Source organism: Pelobates fuscus, chromosome 8 (genome assembly GCF_036172605.1).
Source record: "Pelobates fuscus isolate aPelFus1 chromosome 8, aPelFus1.pri, whole genome shotgun sequence".
NCBI lineage: Eukaryota > Metazoa > Chordata > Amphibia > Anura > Pelobatidae > Pelobates > Pelobates fuscus.
In genome coordinates, this window is record NC_086324.1 from 119,423,521 (window position 1) to 119,443,459 (window position 19,939).

Below are 19,939 nucleotides of genomic sequence, written 5' to 3' on the forward strand. Positions count from 1 at the left end.
GAGAGAGAGGAAACAGAAGCTCCTGTACCGCGGTCCGCTCCGCTCGGCCATGATACATAGGGAGATAGGAGGCACACCAAGGAGAGGGGATAGCACTTAGGAGGTAGGGAGAGAGGAACATTAAGCGGGTGGGGGGAGAGAGGAACACTAAGGGCGCTAAGGGGGTGGAGGGAGAGAGGAACAATAAGGGGGGAGCGAGGATTACTAAGGGGGTGGAGGAGAGAGGTATAATAAGGGACAGGGAAGAGAAGGGTAGGGGAGAGGATCACTAAGGGAGGGAGAGGACCACTAAGGGACAGGGAAGGCAGGGGAGAGGACCACTAAGGTTAAAGGAAGGGGGAGAAGAGAGACCATTAAGGGACAAAGGGGAGAGGAGAGACCACTAAGGGACAGGTAAGGGAGGGGAGAAACACTAAGGTAGAAGGGAGAGCAGAGAGAACTAAGGGACAGTGGAGTGTAGATACCACTAAGGGATGGTTGGGGTGGGAGGGGTTGGGCTAAGCACTAAGGGATAGGGAAGCAGGGGAGAGAAAATGAAATCACAACCCATGTCTTTAAGTTATATACAAGGCAGTTCTAACATTTATGGGACAGTTCCACTTTAAGGCTAGCAGTGCATCACGGGAGATGTAGTTCATTTCTGCCCTTTGTCGTCACATGATTCGCCTCCTAATCAGTCCTGCTCAGTGATTACAACAAAATGTAGATATTTTCTGATATGAGGATTCCTACTTGTGTACATTACTCAATTGCCAGTCTTCAAGTATTGTATAATAGCCCACCCAAGAATTAGCAAATATACGCACCGTGACGTCATCGGATGTAGAAGTGTTTCCGGGTTATGAAGGCATGTCAAAATACAAGCCGGTGTATGTCCAAGGTGAGTCCTAGTCTTGCAGATCTTTATTATAAATGTATGGGGACTATGCTTGTTTACTGCACGAATGTCATCTAATACTCTTTTCTCTGTATGGGACATTTAAACCCCTGGATTCATACCATAAACACGTGTCTGGTGCTCCTGTAGGACATACCATGTGTGCCATTGGTACTCCGTGCCTTCTCCCTTTTGTAGGACAGTTATTAAAATATGTAGTAATGTGTTATTATTATTGCTTTTATTGTAGTTTTTATTATGTATGTCCCTGCGGGTGGTTTGATTGTGGAATGGGAGTTCATAACCAAGTGGGCAATCTCACCTGTGAAACTGCAGAGAAACTTCAAAATATAATATACAGTGTAAAACTTTAAGCCACCGAAACGTTTCTCAATTAGTTGCTCCCTTCCAATGGAATTTGTAGTCTTTAACCCCTTAAGGACACATAACATGTGTGACATGTCATGATTCCCTTTTATTCCAGAAGTTTGGTCCTTAAGGGGTTAAAGCAGTGGTAGGAGGTAAGTCATCCTGGAGTTACCTAGCACCCTTCACATTTGGAATGGTATCTGTGCAATGCCAAACTTAAGTTTCTTTGTTGGTTCTTTTTTACTGTACTGTGGTGGCATCTGTCGTGTGTTGACTCATTTTAATGGACAGGGAAATGCTTTCAATATCTCTGAACATGTACAGGGTTATTTACTAAAGTGAGAATTTAACAGGGGGAAGTAAACCTATAAGTTTAAAACAAAGTGCTAACCTGAAAACATTTTCTAAGTAACGCATGTTCTCAGTTCAGCTACTCTGGCGATTAATGTGAAATTGACTTTGAATTCTCACTTTAGTAAATAGCCCTGATAATCTTTATTATTTTTCCCCTGTGTAAATTGGTTCAGAGGTTTGGTACTCAATGTAATTTTTGATTTGTTTAACATTGCTTACTACCCATCTTTGCTTTGGTTTTATTTTTATTTAAATGTAAAATATGCTGGATTTTCTTTGTTGCCTCCTTTTCCTTTCTGCTTAGCTCAGTTTGTGTTTGGAATGTATGCTTGTCCCAGTATATTGTGACTTTTTAGGATTCCCTTCAATCATAAATTGTTAGTATTTAATTATAAGCAATTATAAATTTCATTTTAATTATAGGAGAACCATAAGTAATGCCGCTTCACAAGTACCCACCTGCTATTTGGAATACTCTTAAGCTGAAGGAAGGTATTTATGCTCGTCTGCCTGCACATTATCTACGCTCACTACAAGAAACCAGGAAACCTACGCCTGTGCACTGGAAACCCCATGGACAGAAATACCGGCTGAACCCAAAGTCGGGGCTGAGGGAGCGTGTTCAAGATGTACCAGTAATTCCATATTTCCCTCCAGAAACCAACGATGGTCTGTGGGGTGGAGAAGGATGGGTCTCTGGATATCGATATGCAAATAATGATAAGGTAATCAACAGTAAAGAAATGTATCAATATTTTGTGGTAATATGTCTTCTAGCACTTACATTAAAGGGGGACTCTAAGCACCGGCTTAAAGTAGTAGTTTTGGTGCAAAAAACTGTCCGTGCAATCTTTTCGTTGTAAACACTGCAATTTTTTTATTTTTTGGAAATGCAGTGTGTTTACATTTGCTCCTAAAGACACCTTCACTCAAACACCCACTACAGGTGTTTCCTATTGTCGTGCAATCTTTGCAGGACCGACACTAGGGTGATGCTTCGTTATGAGGAGATGCTGCTTGGCGCAGCATGCACTGTAGAACATGCTTCTTTATGGAGAAGCACTGGCTTGGTTGAGGTCTTCCATAATGATGATCTCAGCCAGGGGCGGAATGGCGCCTGTATGAAGACAGTTACATCATAGGATTGAATGTAAGTAAAACTTTTTTTTTTTTTTTTTCCCCAAGCGTAGACGTGGCAGCGCATTCCCCTGGGTATTTCTTTCTAACTACTAGATAGGTCTTGCAAAGTAGGGAAAATTTTAAAAAGATAAGCCACACTCATAGCCACCCCCTGCTAGCTTATAAGGGAGGCAACTGCACACGTGCCACAGTAATTATATGTCCTTCCATAAGTCTAGTCAGTTTCTTCAGTACCCCAAAGTGGATTACAGTGACACTTTCAGGTGCTGCTTCTGGGGGCTTAAATGTATTGGTTCTGGTGTCTATAACAGGTCCCTGTAGTCTTATCACTGTAAACACTGTCTTTACATTGCTGCATAGAAGCACCTCTAGTGGCAGTCACTCAGATGGCCACTAGAGGTGCTTCCTAGTCCTGCTAGTGTTCAGTGTCCCCATGCACTGAATGCAGGTGCTTAACATTCCCCAAAGAGGTGCATTAATTCAGTGCATCTCTATGAGGAGATGCTGATTGGCATACCTTTTTTTCCATGCATGCCCAATAGGCTCCCAATGGAAAAGCACTGGATTGGCTGTGATCATTAAGATTGATGATCTCAGCCATGGAGCTGCTGCGGCGATGGAGAAAAGGTAAGTTAAAAACCTTTTATCTCTACAGAGAGGGAGGCCGGAAAGCTAAACTTCTAAACATGCAGTCCAGTAATATAGTCTATTTCTATATCTGCACTTTTTGAATCTGCACTTTTTTGTAAAATGAACAAAGAGGACAAACGTCACACATAAGGCACTGTCATTTTAATATGGTTCATGCTGGTAGCTTCACATATAAAAGTATGCTCAATAATTAATTTTACACAAGAATTACACAAAAAAAAGCTCAATCAAAGACAAAGCTGTGCAACCAAACGTTATAGTTATATTAATATTTTGGCATGCTTGCTTATAACTGAAAAATATTGTTCTTTATTACACAAAGGTTGTTAGTTATTTAATTTGATATTAATTTTGTATACTTTTTATGTGTCCTAAATTTGTAGTTATCGGCAAGGGTAAAGAAGATTTGGAAACCTCAGCTCTTCAAAAGAGATCTCTACAGTGAGATATTGGACAAGACATTTACTATCCCTGTCACAATGAGAACGCTGGACCTAATTGATGCTGCCTATGGATTTGATTTTTATATCCTCAAGGCAAGTGCCTGTTTACTGTGTATGCTGTTTGTTTTGCTTACTATCCCCTTCCTCTGAGTGCCACGTATATTCCTTTTGTAGCCCAGAAATGATTTTTGGAGAGTAATGCATTTATTTACCATGGCTCCATTGTGTCCCTCTGAATATCTGCAAATAGGTTGATAATAACAGGTTTGTCCCTTCTCAGATGCAGTAACATACACATTCTAATAGATTAATATATAGATTAAGGGGACAATAGTCAACAAAACAACTTTTTTTTGGTGTATAGATTGTACCACTGCTCAATTCACTGACATTTAGGTTTAGTTTTAGATTTAGTTAAATCACTTTGTTTATGCAGCCCTAGCCACGCCTCCCTGCCTGTGACTTGCACAGCCTTCCTAAATACTTCCTGTCAAGAGTCATCTAATGTTTACACTTACTTTATTGCAAATTCTATTTAATTTAGGTTTCATATCTCCTACTCTGTTAATACATTGGTAGACAAAACTGTAGACTCCTGTATGTAATTAAAGTTCAATTTACAGAGCAGGATATACAAACTTTTTAAAGTAAGTTACATCTGATTGAAAATTAAACCATTTTGTTTTCATGCACTCTGTCTCAGTCACAGCCATAGGCGGTGTGGCTAGGGCTGCATAAACAGAAACCAAGGTGATTTAACTCCTAAATGGCAGTGAATTGAGCTGTAGAACTTCATAGGCATGATCTATACACAAAAACTGCTTCATAAAGCTAAATTTGTTTTGATGACTATAGTGTTCCTTTCAGATAGCTGTCACCATACTTTCAGCTCAGGAAAGGGCCACGTTTAAAATGTTGGTAGGTACACATACCAGCTGTCATCTGAGAACAAAACTCCTATTAATCTCTGGCATACTGGGATGTGTATTTCATTTAGCTGCCTTGAATTTAGGGACCCTGCACTGTAAGGTGGCAATTTAAATAATGCATTCTAGACAATAATTGAAGGTTAAACCTATCAGAATCCAGCTCTAGGAATTGTCCTTGCAGCATCCATTTCTGTCCACATAGATCCTAAATGTAATTCAGGGCGTCTCATAGAAGCACTGCAACTCTGAACATATGTGCAATTATTGAAAGTCTTTACACGGAAGTACCTCTAGTTACTGTCTAATTGACAGCAACTAGAGGCATCCTTAGTGACAAATGTAAACTATGCTGTACCACACAGTTGGGTAATTCTTACACTTGTCGGACGGCAGGGACTGTAAATCAAAATCACTACATTAAAAGTAGTGTTTTTTGTGCTTTGTATCAATTTTAAGGATCATATAGTACATTTATTGAAAATAATGCTGTACATTTATGTAGTATAAACAATAATAAAACGTTAATGGTTTTACCACCATGTGAACTAAATGGAGCACTTTAGTGCCAGGACTACTAACCTGTATTCCTGACACTGTAGTCCTGAAGTGTATGTTTAGGTGACCTGCCCCCCTCAGTATAAAGGTGATTTTACTCACCTTTTGTCCCACACCTCACCGTGCTTTCCGTGACTAGCTCTGCCTCCATTGTTGAGATCATCAGTGTTGATAATCTCGGCCAACCCAATGCTTTCGCGCATGCGCTACAAACAGTATATCAGCATTTCCTCATAGATCTGCATTGAATCAATGCATCTCTATGGAGAATGATCAGAGACTCCTTGTGGAGCATGGATACGCTGAACAACAGTGCTGCACACTGTGCAGCACTGAACTTGGGAGCACCTTAGGTGGCCCTCTGAGAGACTGCCACTAGAGGTCTCTGAAAAGGCAGCTTTTCCATGCTCATGCTATAGACACCAGAGCCACCACTACATTACCCTGTAGTGGTTCTGGTGACTATAGTGTCTCTTTAAGGATAAGCCAATGTATTCTCTGTGTGCTTTTTGTCCTTAGAATTTCTTGTTGAAATACATGCTTCTATAATTGTAAAAGCCAAATGGAACAATGAAAAGAAAACACACATGTACCCAACACAAAACAATCAAACATAACTGTTATTTATTAGATAAAATATGTGCAAAAGTAACCAAAGTAGAAGTGCATAAAATAGTGATAGCTATCGAGGGAGCTAAAAAGGCAAAACAAACCTATGCATAAGATGTCCAATAGGGATAAGTAATAGAAAATTAATCCGCAGGCCTTTTCCATCTCCCTAACCTTTTGTGTTATTAAAACTCTTTATCTGTCAGTCTGTACAGTATTTCTAAATGAAGCTGTGTGCGCACCCACCCCTTCATTAAATATATATGTACATTTTATTTATATATATATATATTTTTTTATTTTAGACTCCAAAGGAGGATTTGAATTCAAAATTAGGTATGGAGTTAAAAAGAGCAATGCTTTTACGTCTTGCAACAAGAGACCCAAGTCTGCACCCAAGTGATTCCGCAAAAAGAGAAAACATCTACAACAAATACAAGGTTCCAAATGTTCTATGATAATATTAGTGTTATTGTGACTAGTTCTCTTAATATGTTATGAAGGTACAGTGAGGGAAAAAAAGTATTTGATCCCCTGCTAATTTTGATCGTTTGCCCACTGACAAAGAAATGATCAGTCTATAATTTTAATGGTAGGTGTATTTTAACAGTGAGAGACAGAATAACAAAAAAACAGAAACACATACATTGATTTGCATGTCAATGAGTGAAATAAGTAGTTGACCCCTTCGTACTTGGTGGCAAACCCTTGTTGGCAATCACAGAGGTCAGTCGTTTCTTGTAGTTGGCCATCAGGTTTGCACACCTCTCAGGAGGGATTTTGTCCCACTCCTCTTTGCAGATCCTCTCCAAGTCATTAAGGTTTGGAGGCTGACATTTGGCAGCTCGAACCTTCTGCTCCATCCACAGATGTTCTTTGGGATTAAGGTCTGGAGACTGGCTAGGCCACTGCTGGACCTTAATGTACTTCTTCTTGAGCCACTCCTTTGTTGCCTTGGCTGTGTGTTTTGGGTCATTGTCATGCTGGAATACCCATCCACAACCCATTTTCAATGCCCTGGCTGAGGGAAGGAGGTTCTCACCCAAGATTTGACGGTACATGGCCCGTCCATCGTCCCTTGGATGCGGTGCAGTTGTCCTGTCTTCTTAGCAGAAAAACACCCCAAAAGCATAATGTTTCCACCTCCATGTTTGACAGTGGGGACGGTATTTTTGGGGTCATAGGCAGCATTGCTCCTCCTCCAAACACAGTGAGTAGAGTTGATACCAAATGCTTGATTCTGGCCTCATCTGACCACAACACTTTCACCCAGTTCTCCTCTGAATCATTCAGATATTCATTGTCAAACTTCATTCGGGCCTGTACATGTGTTTTCTTTAGCAGGTGGACCTTGTGGGCACTGCAGGATTTCAGACCTTCACGGCATAGTTACCAATTGTTTTCATGGTGACAATGGTCCCAGCTGCCTTGAAATCATTAACAAGATCCTACTGTGTAGTTCTGGGCTGATTCCTCACCGTTCTCATGAAGTTTAAGCATGCGTGGGATAGGCATAAGGCTATCCTAACTATAAGATAAGGCCAGGGACTAATGAAAGTATTTAGAAAATTTGGCAGACTAGATGGGCCGAATGGTTCTTATCTGCCGTCACATTCTATGTTTCTATTAAAACTCCACGAGGTGAGATCTTGCATGGAGACTGACAGTTATTTTGTGTTTCTTCCATTTGCGAATAATTGCACAAATTGTTGTCACCTCACTGCTTGGCGATGGTCTTGTAGCCTATTCCAGCCTTGTGTAGGTCTACAATCTTGTCCCTGACTTCCTTAGACAGCTCTTTGGTCTTGGCCATGGCAGAGAGTTGGGAATCTGATTGATTGCTTCTGTGGACAGTTGTCTTTTTATACAGGTAACGAGCTGAGATTAGGAGCACTCCCTTTAAGAGAGTGCTCCTAATCTCAGCTCGTTACCTGTATAAAAGACACCTGGGAGCCAGAAATCTTGCTGATTGATCAAATACTTATTTCACTCATTGACATGTAAATCGATTTATAACTTTTTTTGACATGCATTTATCTGGATTTCTTTATTTGTTATTCTGTCTCTCATTGTTAAAATACACCTACCATTAAAATTACAGACTAATCATTTATTTTTCAGTGGACAAATGTTCCAAATCAGTAGGGGATCAAATACTTTTTTCCCTCACTGTAAGCATTGCGGTTTGAAATGCAAGGTAGATAGAGTGGATGCTTTGTGAAACCAGTATTCTTTAAGGGATACTCTAAATACCATCATAACTTTGCATTATTGGAATGCTGCTGAAACATAGAGGAACCTGACCCCCCTGAGATTTCATCTAAAAAAGTGTTGACAACCAATATTTTTTTAGGGTGAAGGTTATGATGGTATATGTGTTTCTACAATTCTGATAGGCTACACAAAGCCTATAGTTTTCCTAGATGTAGTGAGAATAACCATTTTTTGATGAATGTATTCCTTTACTTTGTGTTATTTTGTTTACTGTTGCTATTAGTAATATATGTAATGCTGCCAATTGCAAACTGTTTTAAAATGACTTCCTGCTGTCAGCCAGTGTTCTATAAGTGCTATCTTATGAACACTGCTAGTTTTAAAGGAACCCTCCAAGCACCATAATCACAACAGTTTATCAACTTACTTGAGGGCAGCTAGGTGCCACTCCTCTCCCCATTTAATATTGATATCTATATGTTTACATTATTTTTCTTTTACTTTCCTTGTTTACATTCCCACTTTCTGAGATGTCAGACTCATATAATTGTTCCTTTTAGCTTGAAACCACTGTAAGTACATAGTAAGTGGTTTCTTCTGTCGCTCTTAACTTGCTGTAGCAAACTTGTTGCAGTTTTTATCAGTTGAGCATTTTAAGAGGGAACTGTTTTGCAATAGTTATGTGTAGTTGTTCTGGTGAGTATAATCATTGCCTTTTTATGTGGGATCCAAAAGAAGTATCTGAGGCCCTTGTGGCATGTCCAGGTCGACTCCCTCGCTTGTTAGATTGTGACTAGGAGTGCTGCTCTATAGTATGTTTGTACCTCTGGTAGTCCCATCCCTCCCAGTGCTATAGGTTGAGTTAACACCTTTGTGGCTACTCTGATTTTTTTTGTATGCCCATACAAAGCTAGTGAGGCCCTGCTGTAGTTGTCTCAGATACTAGTTGGGTATGTGGATCTGTAGTGTCCTGATGAGGTACTGAAATTTAGGCAGCACCATAATTTTCACCGCCGTCAATCTCCCTATCCAAGACATGTACTTGCCGTCCCATTCCTTCATAGTATCCCTAATTTATCCCAGTAGTTTCCCATAGTTAAGGTCTAAGAGCCCTCCCGGGTGTTTGGGTATTTTCAGTCCCAGGAATGTGATCATCCCTCCAGTCCAGCGGGAATGCAATCTTTAGCTGTTCTATAGTGTGGTGTGGTACCCCTATCCCCATGGCTTGAGTTTTAGTGACATTGAGCTTGTAATACGACTGCTCTCCGTATATTTGTATTTCTTTCATAAGGTTCGGTAGCGATATCTGCGGTTGTGTAAGTAATATGTCGTCCGCAAACAGGTTGGCTTTGTACTGTGGCTTTTGAAAGGGCGAACCTTTCCAGCGTAATATGCCCTACTGAGCACTGTGGCAGGGCTTGTCAAATCCCAGATGTCAGGTCACTATGGCGACCAGGAATGTTGTCCTGGGATTTGTGAGCCGTTCCTTCTGATGTGGGTTGGTAGCTGGCTGCACGTACTGTGGGTGAGTGGTGAACGAGCTGCACGTACTGTAGGCGGGCGGCAAAGGAGCTGTGATCGCTCTGCTCCCTCACGTGCTGCTTAGTGATGCCAGGGCCGGAAATGTCATCAGCATCAATAAGCAGCTCGCAAGGGAGCAGAGCGATCCCAGCTCCCTTGACGTCTGCCTACAGCACTTGCAGCCAGACGCCCGCCTCCCCCCAGCTGGCGGCCCACTGGACCCCAGGGAAAACTGAATCACTCCAGCTCTTTCAAAGGTAGGGAGGCTTGGTGGAATAAAATTGAATTAAAGCAAATAATAATTTGTGTGTGTCTGTCTGGGACAGAGTTTGCGTGTCTGTCAGTATGTGTATCTGCCTGTCTTTCCAATGAAATTGGTTACAAAGCACATGAACTTTCCAGAATCTCTTAGCAAACATCACTTAGTAACAAAGCGGTTTTCCTGACACTATAGTACCTCCAACCTTCAGGGTCCCTCTTCCGTGGCGCTGAAGGGGTTAAAACCCCTTCAGCAGCTTACCTTAATCCAGCGCTGGGCTCCCTCGGCGCTGGTGACTTCTCCTCCCCTGCCGACGTCCGCTCCCCCATCCGACGTCAGTGCCGCGCACGCATTCAAAGTGTCCATAGGAAAGCATGTCTCAATGCTTTCCTATGGACGCTCTGCGCGATAGAGGCATAATATCCAGAAGACAGCCACTAGAGGCTGACTTAACCCCAAATGTAAACATAGCCGTTTCTCTGAAACTGCTATGTTTGCATCTGAAGGGTTAAAACCTGAGGGACCTGGCACCCAAACCACTTCATTGAGCTGAAGTGGTCTGGGTGACTATAGTGTCCCTTTAATTACCAGGCCAAATTACACATATATGTCCAATAAGATGGATTTTGAATTGCTGTTTTAAAGGGGTTTCTTGCTTTTGCTTTTAATTTTGCGCAGAATGGTAGCATTTCACAAATAAAATCACAATTTTGGGCATCAGTGTGTTTTTGTCATAATATTTTTGAGAGGTGTTTTGCCTTTGTTTTACTTTCTCTTTTTTATGTTTGTGGTATAGGCCTTTGAAATCCCAAAAGAGGAAGCAGAATGGGTGGGACTGACATTAGAGGAAGCTGTAGAAAAACAGAGACTACTTGAAAAGAAGGTAGGTGGTTTCTGTTTGCTGGCAATATAGCCAATCTGCATTTCTCAATGCGTTTTGATGGTTTTATAGTGTGAAATGTGTGATTTAACAAAGTGGATTGCCCCAGCACCAATCCAACATGTTTGGCATGCATGCCTTCTGGAGATGATCTTTTATATCTCAGGATCCCTCTAGTTGGGCAACTTTAAACTTCTTTGAGCTTCTCTCCATTGTAGGTGATGTCAGTAACTTGTGATTTGAGGTGATCTTAAAGCAGCACTGTCATGGCTGCATCTTAATTACTCAACTACAACTTACTCAACTACATTTAATTGCCCCCCTAGCAACCACCAAATGCCCCTATGTACCCATATTACCTATTTTTCCCATAGGTCCTAGGTCCTGGGCACAGCCACCTTTGTGTGGGCAGATGAAGGCCCTGTGGGACACGTCATCTGCCCACACTAGATAGCGCTGTAAAATTCCCGCCCATTTTTGAGGCTGTAAAAAGGTTTTAGAAAAAAGAACACCTCAAATGGCAAGATTTTTTTTATTTACAGGTATTTAGTTTTATTGTTCCTCCATCACTATTTATAGGGTGAGGGGGGTAGGTAGGGCTTTATTATGTTTATTCTGGATGGAGGGGTGACTAGGGGCTTGGGAGGGGTGTATTTTTTAATTTGGCCCACACCCGTCACACATGGGTGGGGGCTGAGGGGAACAATAGGTCCTCCTCCCATTTTCTTATAGGGCCCCCACCCGCCACTCATGGGTGGGGACCTTATGTCCCCCGTTTAGTTGAATAGCCCCTACTCGGGGGGTGGGCATTGTCACACCTACTAGTTAATAGATTTGGGGGGGCTGTTTTTTACAGCAGTGAACAGCCACAGGCATCGCGAGTAGGGGCAGTCTCCCTTATTTACTAATAGTAAGTAATTTTTACTTAGTATTAGTAAAGTTGGTTGAAAAGCCCATCTTGGTCTTTCATCCTTTTGGTAGATAGCTCCCTAATACCATGGGAATTAAGTAGCTATCTGCTAAGCGGCTAAAAGATGCAGCTGTGGCACAGATTGGAATTTCATTCAAACCAAACTAAAAGTACCGAAGGTCATCCTAACAAGAATAGACAAACAGGAAGTGGATCAAAGCTGAGTGTAGGAAATATACATTATGTTATGTTTTACAGAGAACTAGATCAGATAGGAAGAAAAAAAGAACAGCTCCTGAGAGAAAAGGAAGCGATTAGGGAAAGAAAAGTTCGGCATCACAGTGCCTCTTTAATATACTAAATCCCAAGATCAGGCTTCAAAGATTTCTTTGAGTCCTCTGAGCTCATCAAACATGTGACCTCTTCTTTCTCATTGTTATTCTCTGACTTTTTTTTTCCGTCATTGACCCGTGCAAAATTTTCATTTCCCCCTATTTGTTTAGATTCAGTTTACCGCTAAGACATATTTGCCTGTTTAATTACTACAATTTAAAACTGTGCTGATTTTGCAAATGCCAAGCTGTTGTTATATTGACAAAGATTTGTTTGCCTCTGCTGTTGTGGCATTGCAAGCAACATTGTAATAATCTGCACAACAAAAATAAAGAATTAAAAAAAAAAAAAAATTCATTTCCCCATAAATTTGTTAATTTTCTCTTTTTTTTTTTTTTTTAACAAATCTATTACTTTAATCTAATTTCATATATCTATATCCATTACGCAGACATATGAGTTACATTTTTCCATTGATTAAATATTTACAGAATTTTGCTAACGGAAAAGGGGTAAAGAAAATCGATCTGGTTGCAAATGTTGTTTTTTTGCATCACATAGTGTTGGCATTAATGTGCATAACAAATATACGCAGATGTTGGGATTTTTCCACAGGGAGTGACTAAGCCAAGTTCTCTGGATTACTAGACTGGGACACCTGTTTTTCTCTGGAATTAAAAGCACGTTGATGAATAGTAGTGTTGAAGCAAAGATGCCTAAATGCTGTACCTAAACCTCTAGCTTCCAGAATAGCTGATTCCTCTGGCAGTGAAACAGTTGAAACTGATCTATTATATCTCCTCCACCACTCACTTTCAGACTTGTGATATTTAAATCTTTCTCTCACCTCTTCTCTGGAAGATTCTGCCAGCCCCATGTACCTATTCTTCCCGCACCACATTCATGAAGCGAGTGGGAAGGAAGGGGATCTTCTGTCAGATGTTATCTGGTGACCACGCCATGGTCCGTATTGAGTGTGAGGTCCAGCATGTGCTGTGCCCAGGATACCCTGATTTACAATGCGCTCTATTGCTCCATTTGTGCATACAAGTCAGCCAAGCGCTTGATACTGCAATGTGATTGCGTTCATACATATTTAGTGAAAGGAGGAACTTCCATCTCTTATTCACCAGTATTCCAGGCATGCAATTTGTTTGCCACTTTAGGCATAGAAACGAATGACTGAAATACTGTTAGACAAGGAGGCTCTTTGGAGGAAGGGACAAGTTTTTCTTTTGTTATATATATATATATATATATATTTATATTATTATTATTATTATTATTGCCATTTATATAGCGCCAACAGATTCCGTAGTGCTTTACAATATTATGAGATGGGGGGGATTTAACTATAAATAGGACAATTACAAGAAAACTTAGAGGAACGATGGGTTGAAGAGGACCCTGCTCAAACGAGCTTACAGTCTATAGAGGTGGGGTATAAAACACATTAGGGCAGGAAATAGCAATCAACTACGGTGGGAGTGAAGCAGAGCTTGAGGAGAGAGTAAAGTGCTGCCCATTAGGAGAGTGCAGGTTACTCTGGGATGCCATAAGCTTTGAATGAATATATATATATATATTATTCATTCATCTGCCCTGGGCCACCGTAGCAGAGATCATAGTTCTCAGTTTAAGGGACGGGTAATGGCACTGCTCATTGAATTTCCCTTTTCTGTACAATTTAAGGGTAGGCAAATTTGGCCTCTCTTGGTCTTGCCCATTTACCTAACTTTGATTACAACACACCTTCAGTATCCATTGCCAACTTGGATCTGAGATGCTTATGAGGGTACTCAACTGACCTACTGTCCTTGGTACATACGTGTAGGTCACTCTTAAAAACACTTCCTTGTGTCACAATGCATCTTTACTACTATAGGGTAATGTCTCTGAATAATGAATAAAGACCCTGTTACAGTTAGTTCCCTTTATTTCATACTTGCATGTCTGTTCTTTTCCACCCTACTTTCCACAGTTTCCTACTTCTCCACCTAAGGGAGATAGCGCTTAAATTAGGACTCTCAGAGGGCAGTGCCCCAAGATACAGGGAATAGCAAGGTGGCATTCCCTCCAGGTACACATTGGTTGACTAAAACTCTTCTTTTGACATATTCCAGTGTTATACAATTTACAGCCTGTTACCACAGTTGTCACATAATGGTCCTTTGTCTTTCATTGTTCATTGATATATCGATTGACCTGTCCCTCGATTCCTGGTTCCATTGTGTGTGTCTGACAAGTTTGTTTATTATTATGCTTAAAACTGTTACATCTGAATATCCAGTTCTGTGTGTGGTGTTCATCTTTCTCTCAGTGGTTGAGAACTGTCTTGCGGATGCATTATGCCATACAAGCTTCGGCAGCCATGTCAAAGAACATAAATGGCCATTCTTTTTAAAACGGGTCACAAAGGGGTGAAAGGGGAACATTGCTTAGCAGGATTTATTATATACATAGTCACCTAGAGAAATATATATCTTTGAGCTCTGAAAATTACAATCCACATCCCACTGTATTTACCGGTGTCATGAAAATGAGCGACTCGATCCTGACATGTTGTCAATCATTCTTATAAACTCTGCTAATTGCACCTGGCACTCAGCACACACAGAGGAGAAACAGAAAAACCTTTGCCTGGACTGAACTTGATTGAGATATCCAGCACAAAAGCTGTAATTTACATTTCAATGAAAATTGGATATCACATGTAAAAAATGGCCAACTTGATTTCATAGGTTGCCAGAGAAATGTAGATTTCCCCCTTAAACACAGTTTTACTTTTTATGTAATGCATCTACTTTTTATTTTTTTTTTACTCTGCTCATATTCTGCATAATTATAGATGGTTTTGAGAAATAAAGTGAGGTAAATGAAAAATGTGTTTAACTGGTCTCTGTTATAAGATTTGATATTTGTTGTTTACTGTTTTTACACTTTTTTTTATATTATTATATTATTGTGATGTTATTTGAGTTCCAACACAATCATCTCACAAGTTTGTTGTATGTCTTTCACTCATTATAGGACCCCACACCTCTTTTTAAAGAATTTGTGGATGAACTGGTTCAGGAGATGGCAGCTCAGAAGCTTGAAGAAACCATACCCAATGAAACAAAATCCTAACACTTGCTAAATGTTCTACTGTAACTATACAACATTCTATTTTGGAAGGGGTTTATGGGACATGTTACAAACCTATTTCAAGAATCAGCATCACTACTGGATTAACAAGACTGGAACTAGCACTCATTGGAAACAATACTGATGTTAATTTGGTAATGGCAGTGTCATAGACCAACATAATGCTACTCAGCTGGTGTAATACATTTTTTACGGCTCTAAAAGCAAGCACCAATAAAGCATCTAGTTACAAAAATCCTACTAAGTATCTACAACATTAAAATGTGTTGATAACTTCCATCATCATTTGCTATGTCCTAATGTCTAGAAGTTAAGTTACCACTGAAATTCGTTTTGAACCTCATTACCCAAAATGTGTTGCCCTCGGTTTAAGAGCCAGTGTCGGACATGCCCATATATATTTGCTATAGTATATTCCAATTTTGAAATAAACAAATGTTGATTCTCTCTCTCGCTCTCTCTCTCTATATATATCTATATCTATATCATCTATATCTATATCTAATGTGTGTGTGTATGTGTAATATGCCTTCTTTCCACTAGAGAAAAACATTTAAAACCTTTAGAATGTCTGATACATTTCTGGCACCTCTATCGTTTTATTTAAATCTGAACAGATTGGTAAACCTCTTACTTTTGCGTCCATTTAGCAGTTGTGTGTTTTACAGATCACGAGTGTATGTAGTTGTGCATATGTCATACTTATTGCATCATATAGTGTGATGTCACCCTGTGCAATAAAACCATGTTTTAGTCTAAGCAACCCAGTTTCTCAAGGCATATGTTAGTGCAGTACAGGATCATGGCCAGGTTACCTAGTATTGATGACAATCACACTGCTGGGATGCTGGTCATCTTCTTTTACTCCTATGCTGACAAGCTGCGGTGAAGAGAGACTGCATGTCTCACTATCCTCTGCATGTTGCATAACATATAAGTAGTTGGAAATTGACAGAATTATTCTAAGCAGCTGCAAGGGTGGTTTCCATGTATACATCAGTGTTGCACTAAAATTGAAGGCATGTGAGCCTTAGCAATTTTGTGTGTACTTGTCTGTGAGTGAGTGTTTGTATGTTTGCCATCCTCTGGAATGGTAGGGAAATAGACAATATATGGCACTACAGCTGCCGTAGAAAAAAGGCATTTATAAACTACTTATCCTCTTGTATTTTGTTTCTGGAACCCCTGTACCTCAATGGATTTTTTTCCCTCTAATACAGTCCTAGATAACTGTATATTTGCTATATATACTTAATTATAGAACGGTCAAGTAGATACTAGACCTAAACTGGTAACTTTATATGTCAGAACCTAACTACACCCTGTTCCAAATTATTATGCACATTTTATTTAAGTGTCACAAAGATTAAATATTTTGTTTTTCAGTTTAACTCATGGGTGGCATTGTGTCTCAGGGCTCTTTTGATCCCTGAAAACAATCTCTGACACCTGTGATAATTAGATTGCCAGGTGAGCCCAATTTAAGGAAAAACTACTAAAGGAGGGTGTTCCACATTATTAAGCAGAGCACCATTTTCATGCAATATGGGGAATAAAAAGGATCTCTCTGCTGCCGAAAAGAGTAAAATAGTTCAATGCATTGGATGAGCTATGAAAACATTAGCTATTTCACGAAAACGTAAGCGTGATCCTCGCACTATTAAGAGATTTGTGGCTGATTCAGAGCACAGACAGGTTCGTGCAGATAAAGGCACATTGAGGAAGATTTCTGCCAGATCCATGCATCGGATCAAGAGAGCAGCTGCTAGAGTACCATTACATAAAAGAAAACAGATATTTGAAGCTGCTGGTGCCTCTTGAGTCCCACAGACATCAAGGTGTAGAGTCCTCCAGAGTCTTGCAACTGTGCATAAACCTTCTATTCGGCCATCACTAACCAATGCTCACAAGCAGAAACGGCTGCATTGGGCAGAAAAATACATGAAGACTAATTTTCAAACAGTCCTGTTCACTGATGAGTGCCGTGCAACCCTGGATGGTCCAGATGGATGGAGTAGTGGGTGGTTGGTGGACGGCCACCCTGTTCCAACAAGGCTGCGACATCAGCAAGGCAGTGGTGGAGTCATGTTTTGGGCCGGAATCCTGGGAAGAGAGCTCGTCGGCCAATTTAGGGTCCCCAAAGGTGTAAAGATGACCTCTGCAAAGTATGTGGAGTTTCTGACTGACCACTTTCTTCCCTGGTACAGAAGGAAGAATTATGTTTCCGTAATAAAATCTTCATGCATGACAATGCACCATCTCATATTGCAAAGAATACCTCTGCATCAATGGCTGCTATGGGGAAAAAAAGAGAGAAAGTCATGGTGTGGCCTCCATCCTCCCCTGACCTCAATCCTATTGAGAACATTTGGAGCATCCTCAAGCAAAAGATCTATGAGCGTGGGAGGCAGTTTACATCCAAACAGCAGCTCTGGGAGGCTATTCTGACATCTTGCAAACAAATTCAAGCAGAAACTGTCCAAAAACTCACGAGTTCAATGGATGCAAGACTTGGGAAGCTGCTATCAAATAAGGGGTCCTATGTTAAAATGTAACGTGACTTGTTAAAATATTTAAAAAGTTAAAATGTTGTTATATTGAAATAGCTTTTGATTTCAGTAAATATGTTGCAAACAACAAATGACTTTACAACCTATAAAGTGTTTTGAAACTTACTATGCGTAATAATTTGGAACAGTGCATTGTAAGTTTTTTATGTTTAAAAAAAATACTGTTGTTATTATTAGGAGGTTTGTTCAATAAAATTTGAATTGTACCCTTAATAGTTGATAACATGAGAATTATGCTGACTGTTATTTACATCAATTATTTAGGTAAATGAGAAAAATATCATTTGCATAATAATTTGGACAGGGTGTATATGAGATTTGATGTGTAATGGGGTGAAGCATGTATGTATGCGTTTGGTGGGGGTGAAGGTATGTGGGTGAAGAGATGATGTGTGTGAGAGGGGTGCACTGTGTGTGTATGCTAAGTTGTACTCTGTTGATGGGAGTGTACTGTATGTGGGGGCTTTACTGTCTGTGAGGGTGTACTGTGTTCAAGGGGGTATAGAGAGTGGGATAGGGAAGAGCTTTACAATTTTTACTTTATTGTTTTAAAAAAAAAAAGAATATTCCCCTTTCCCTAAACTTACCTTGCAGGGAAGGGGTGGCACAATCAAATCTGTGGTGGTTGACAAGGCTGCCTATCCATCAGGTAGAGGGGAGGTCACAAAATGAGCGGTATCTCTCTTGGAGCTCCAGCACTTACACAGACTGACCCATACACACACAGACTGCTCCCCCACACACAGACTGACCCATACACACATAGATTGACCCTCCTACACACAGACTGACCCATATACACACAGACTGACCCCCCTCCACACACAGACTGACCCATATACACACACACAGACTGAGTCCCCCCCCCCCCTCCACACACAGACTGACCCATACACACACACAGAGACTGAACCCCCACCTCCACACACTGACTGATTCCCACACACACAGGCTGACCCCCACACACATACACACACACACAAACTGACCCACCACACACAGACTGACCCATACACACAAACAGACTGAACCCCCACATTCACACATGGACTGATCCCCACAAACACCCTTACACACAGAGACTGACTGACCCATCCACATAAACATATCCTCCCCCCCACAGACTGAACCACACACAATGACTCACACTTACCAGCAGCTGCATGAATGCCTCTGTGCAAAGCTGAGCTTCCTCTCCCTGTCTCTCCCCTGCGCTGCTCTCTGACCCAGGAGGAAGTCCTCCCAGCACAGTGCTGCCTCTGGCTGCATGTGGGAAAAGGGTGGAACACAGTTCCACAGTGATAGCACTGCTGCAGCTTGTGAAGGGAAACTCTGTGCCGCCGATTTTAATGGGGGGGAGGGGGAAATTTAATGGGGGCTCTGTAATATTTCGGAACGCACTGAACATTACTGGGAGCTCTGTAGTATCCCAGTACACACTGCACATTACTAGGAGCTCTGTAGTATCCCAGTACACACTGCACATTACTGTAGGCTCTGTAATCCCACACTCTGTAATAACACAGTATACAATGCACTTTACTAGAAGCTCTGTAATTCCTTATACACACTGCACATGTCAATTGCCCCCACTCCCATCTCATTATATTTTCCCATTTACATTATAATTCACACACCGCTGGCTCAGTTTGGAGTTGTATTCCACAAAAGCATGTGATGATATTGTCTCAATTTCTCAACCAATGCAGCTCCTTTGGCTTGAAACTCTCATCCAACTCAGCCAGATTCAGGCTCAGCAAGAGGACAGCTTTAGATCACAGCAGGGAGCATTAGAATGGAAGGGGCATCTCATACCTTCCAAGTGTCCCTATTTTAAGCCAAAATTCTTCTATCCCTCTTTTATATCCTAATGTCCATCTTTTCTAGAAGCTCCATATTGTTGGTGTGCCTGAGTGTATAACAGAGCTCCACAGCAATATTATTCAGAGTAATGTGTCTTTAAATTACAATGCATGTCCACATCACATCATTGATACAAGCACTCTGATTGGCTGCAGACTGCACAGACATCTTCTTATGACATCAGAGGGCTAGTCATAGTCTGAAACTCCTAGACATATTATGAAACTCACACTGATCTCATAAATGAGTGGAGGGAGGATCCAGCTGCAAGACTGACAGGATTGCTCAGATCTCAACATGAGGACAGGGAGGAGC

The 19,939-nt window shown here is 40.8% G+C and overlaps 1 protein-coding gene across 1 annotated transcript; it reads left to right on the forward strand.

Moving 5' to 3' along the window:
• Positions 1-664: 664 nt before the first annotated feature.
• Positions 665-15,431, forward strand: MRPL28 (mitochondrial ribosomal protein L28). Its single transcript, XM_063430252.1, has 6 exons — positions 665-880; positions 2,024-2,325; positions 3,775-3,927; positions 6,233-6,367; positions 10,718-10,804; positions 15,075-15,431. The coding sequence occupies exons 2-6, from the start codon at positions 2,038-2,040 to the stop codon at positions 15,171-15,173; spliced, it is 762 nt and encodes a 253-aa protein (XP_063286322.1). The 5' UTR covers positions 665-880; positions 2,024-2,037; the 3' UTR covers positions 15,174-15,431.
• The last annotated feature ends 4,508 nt before the right edge of the window (positions 15,432-19,939 follow it).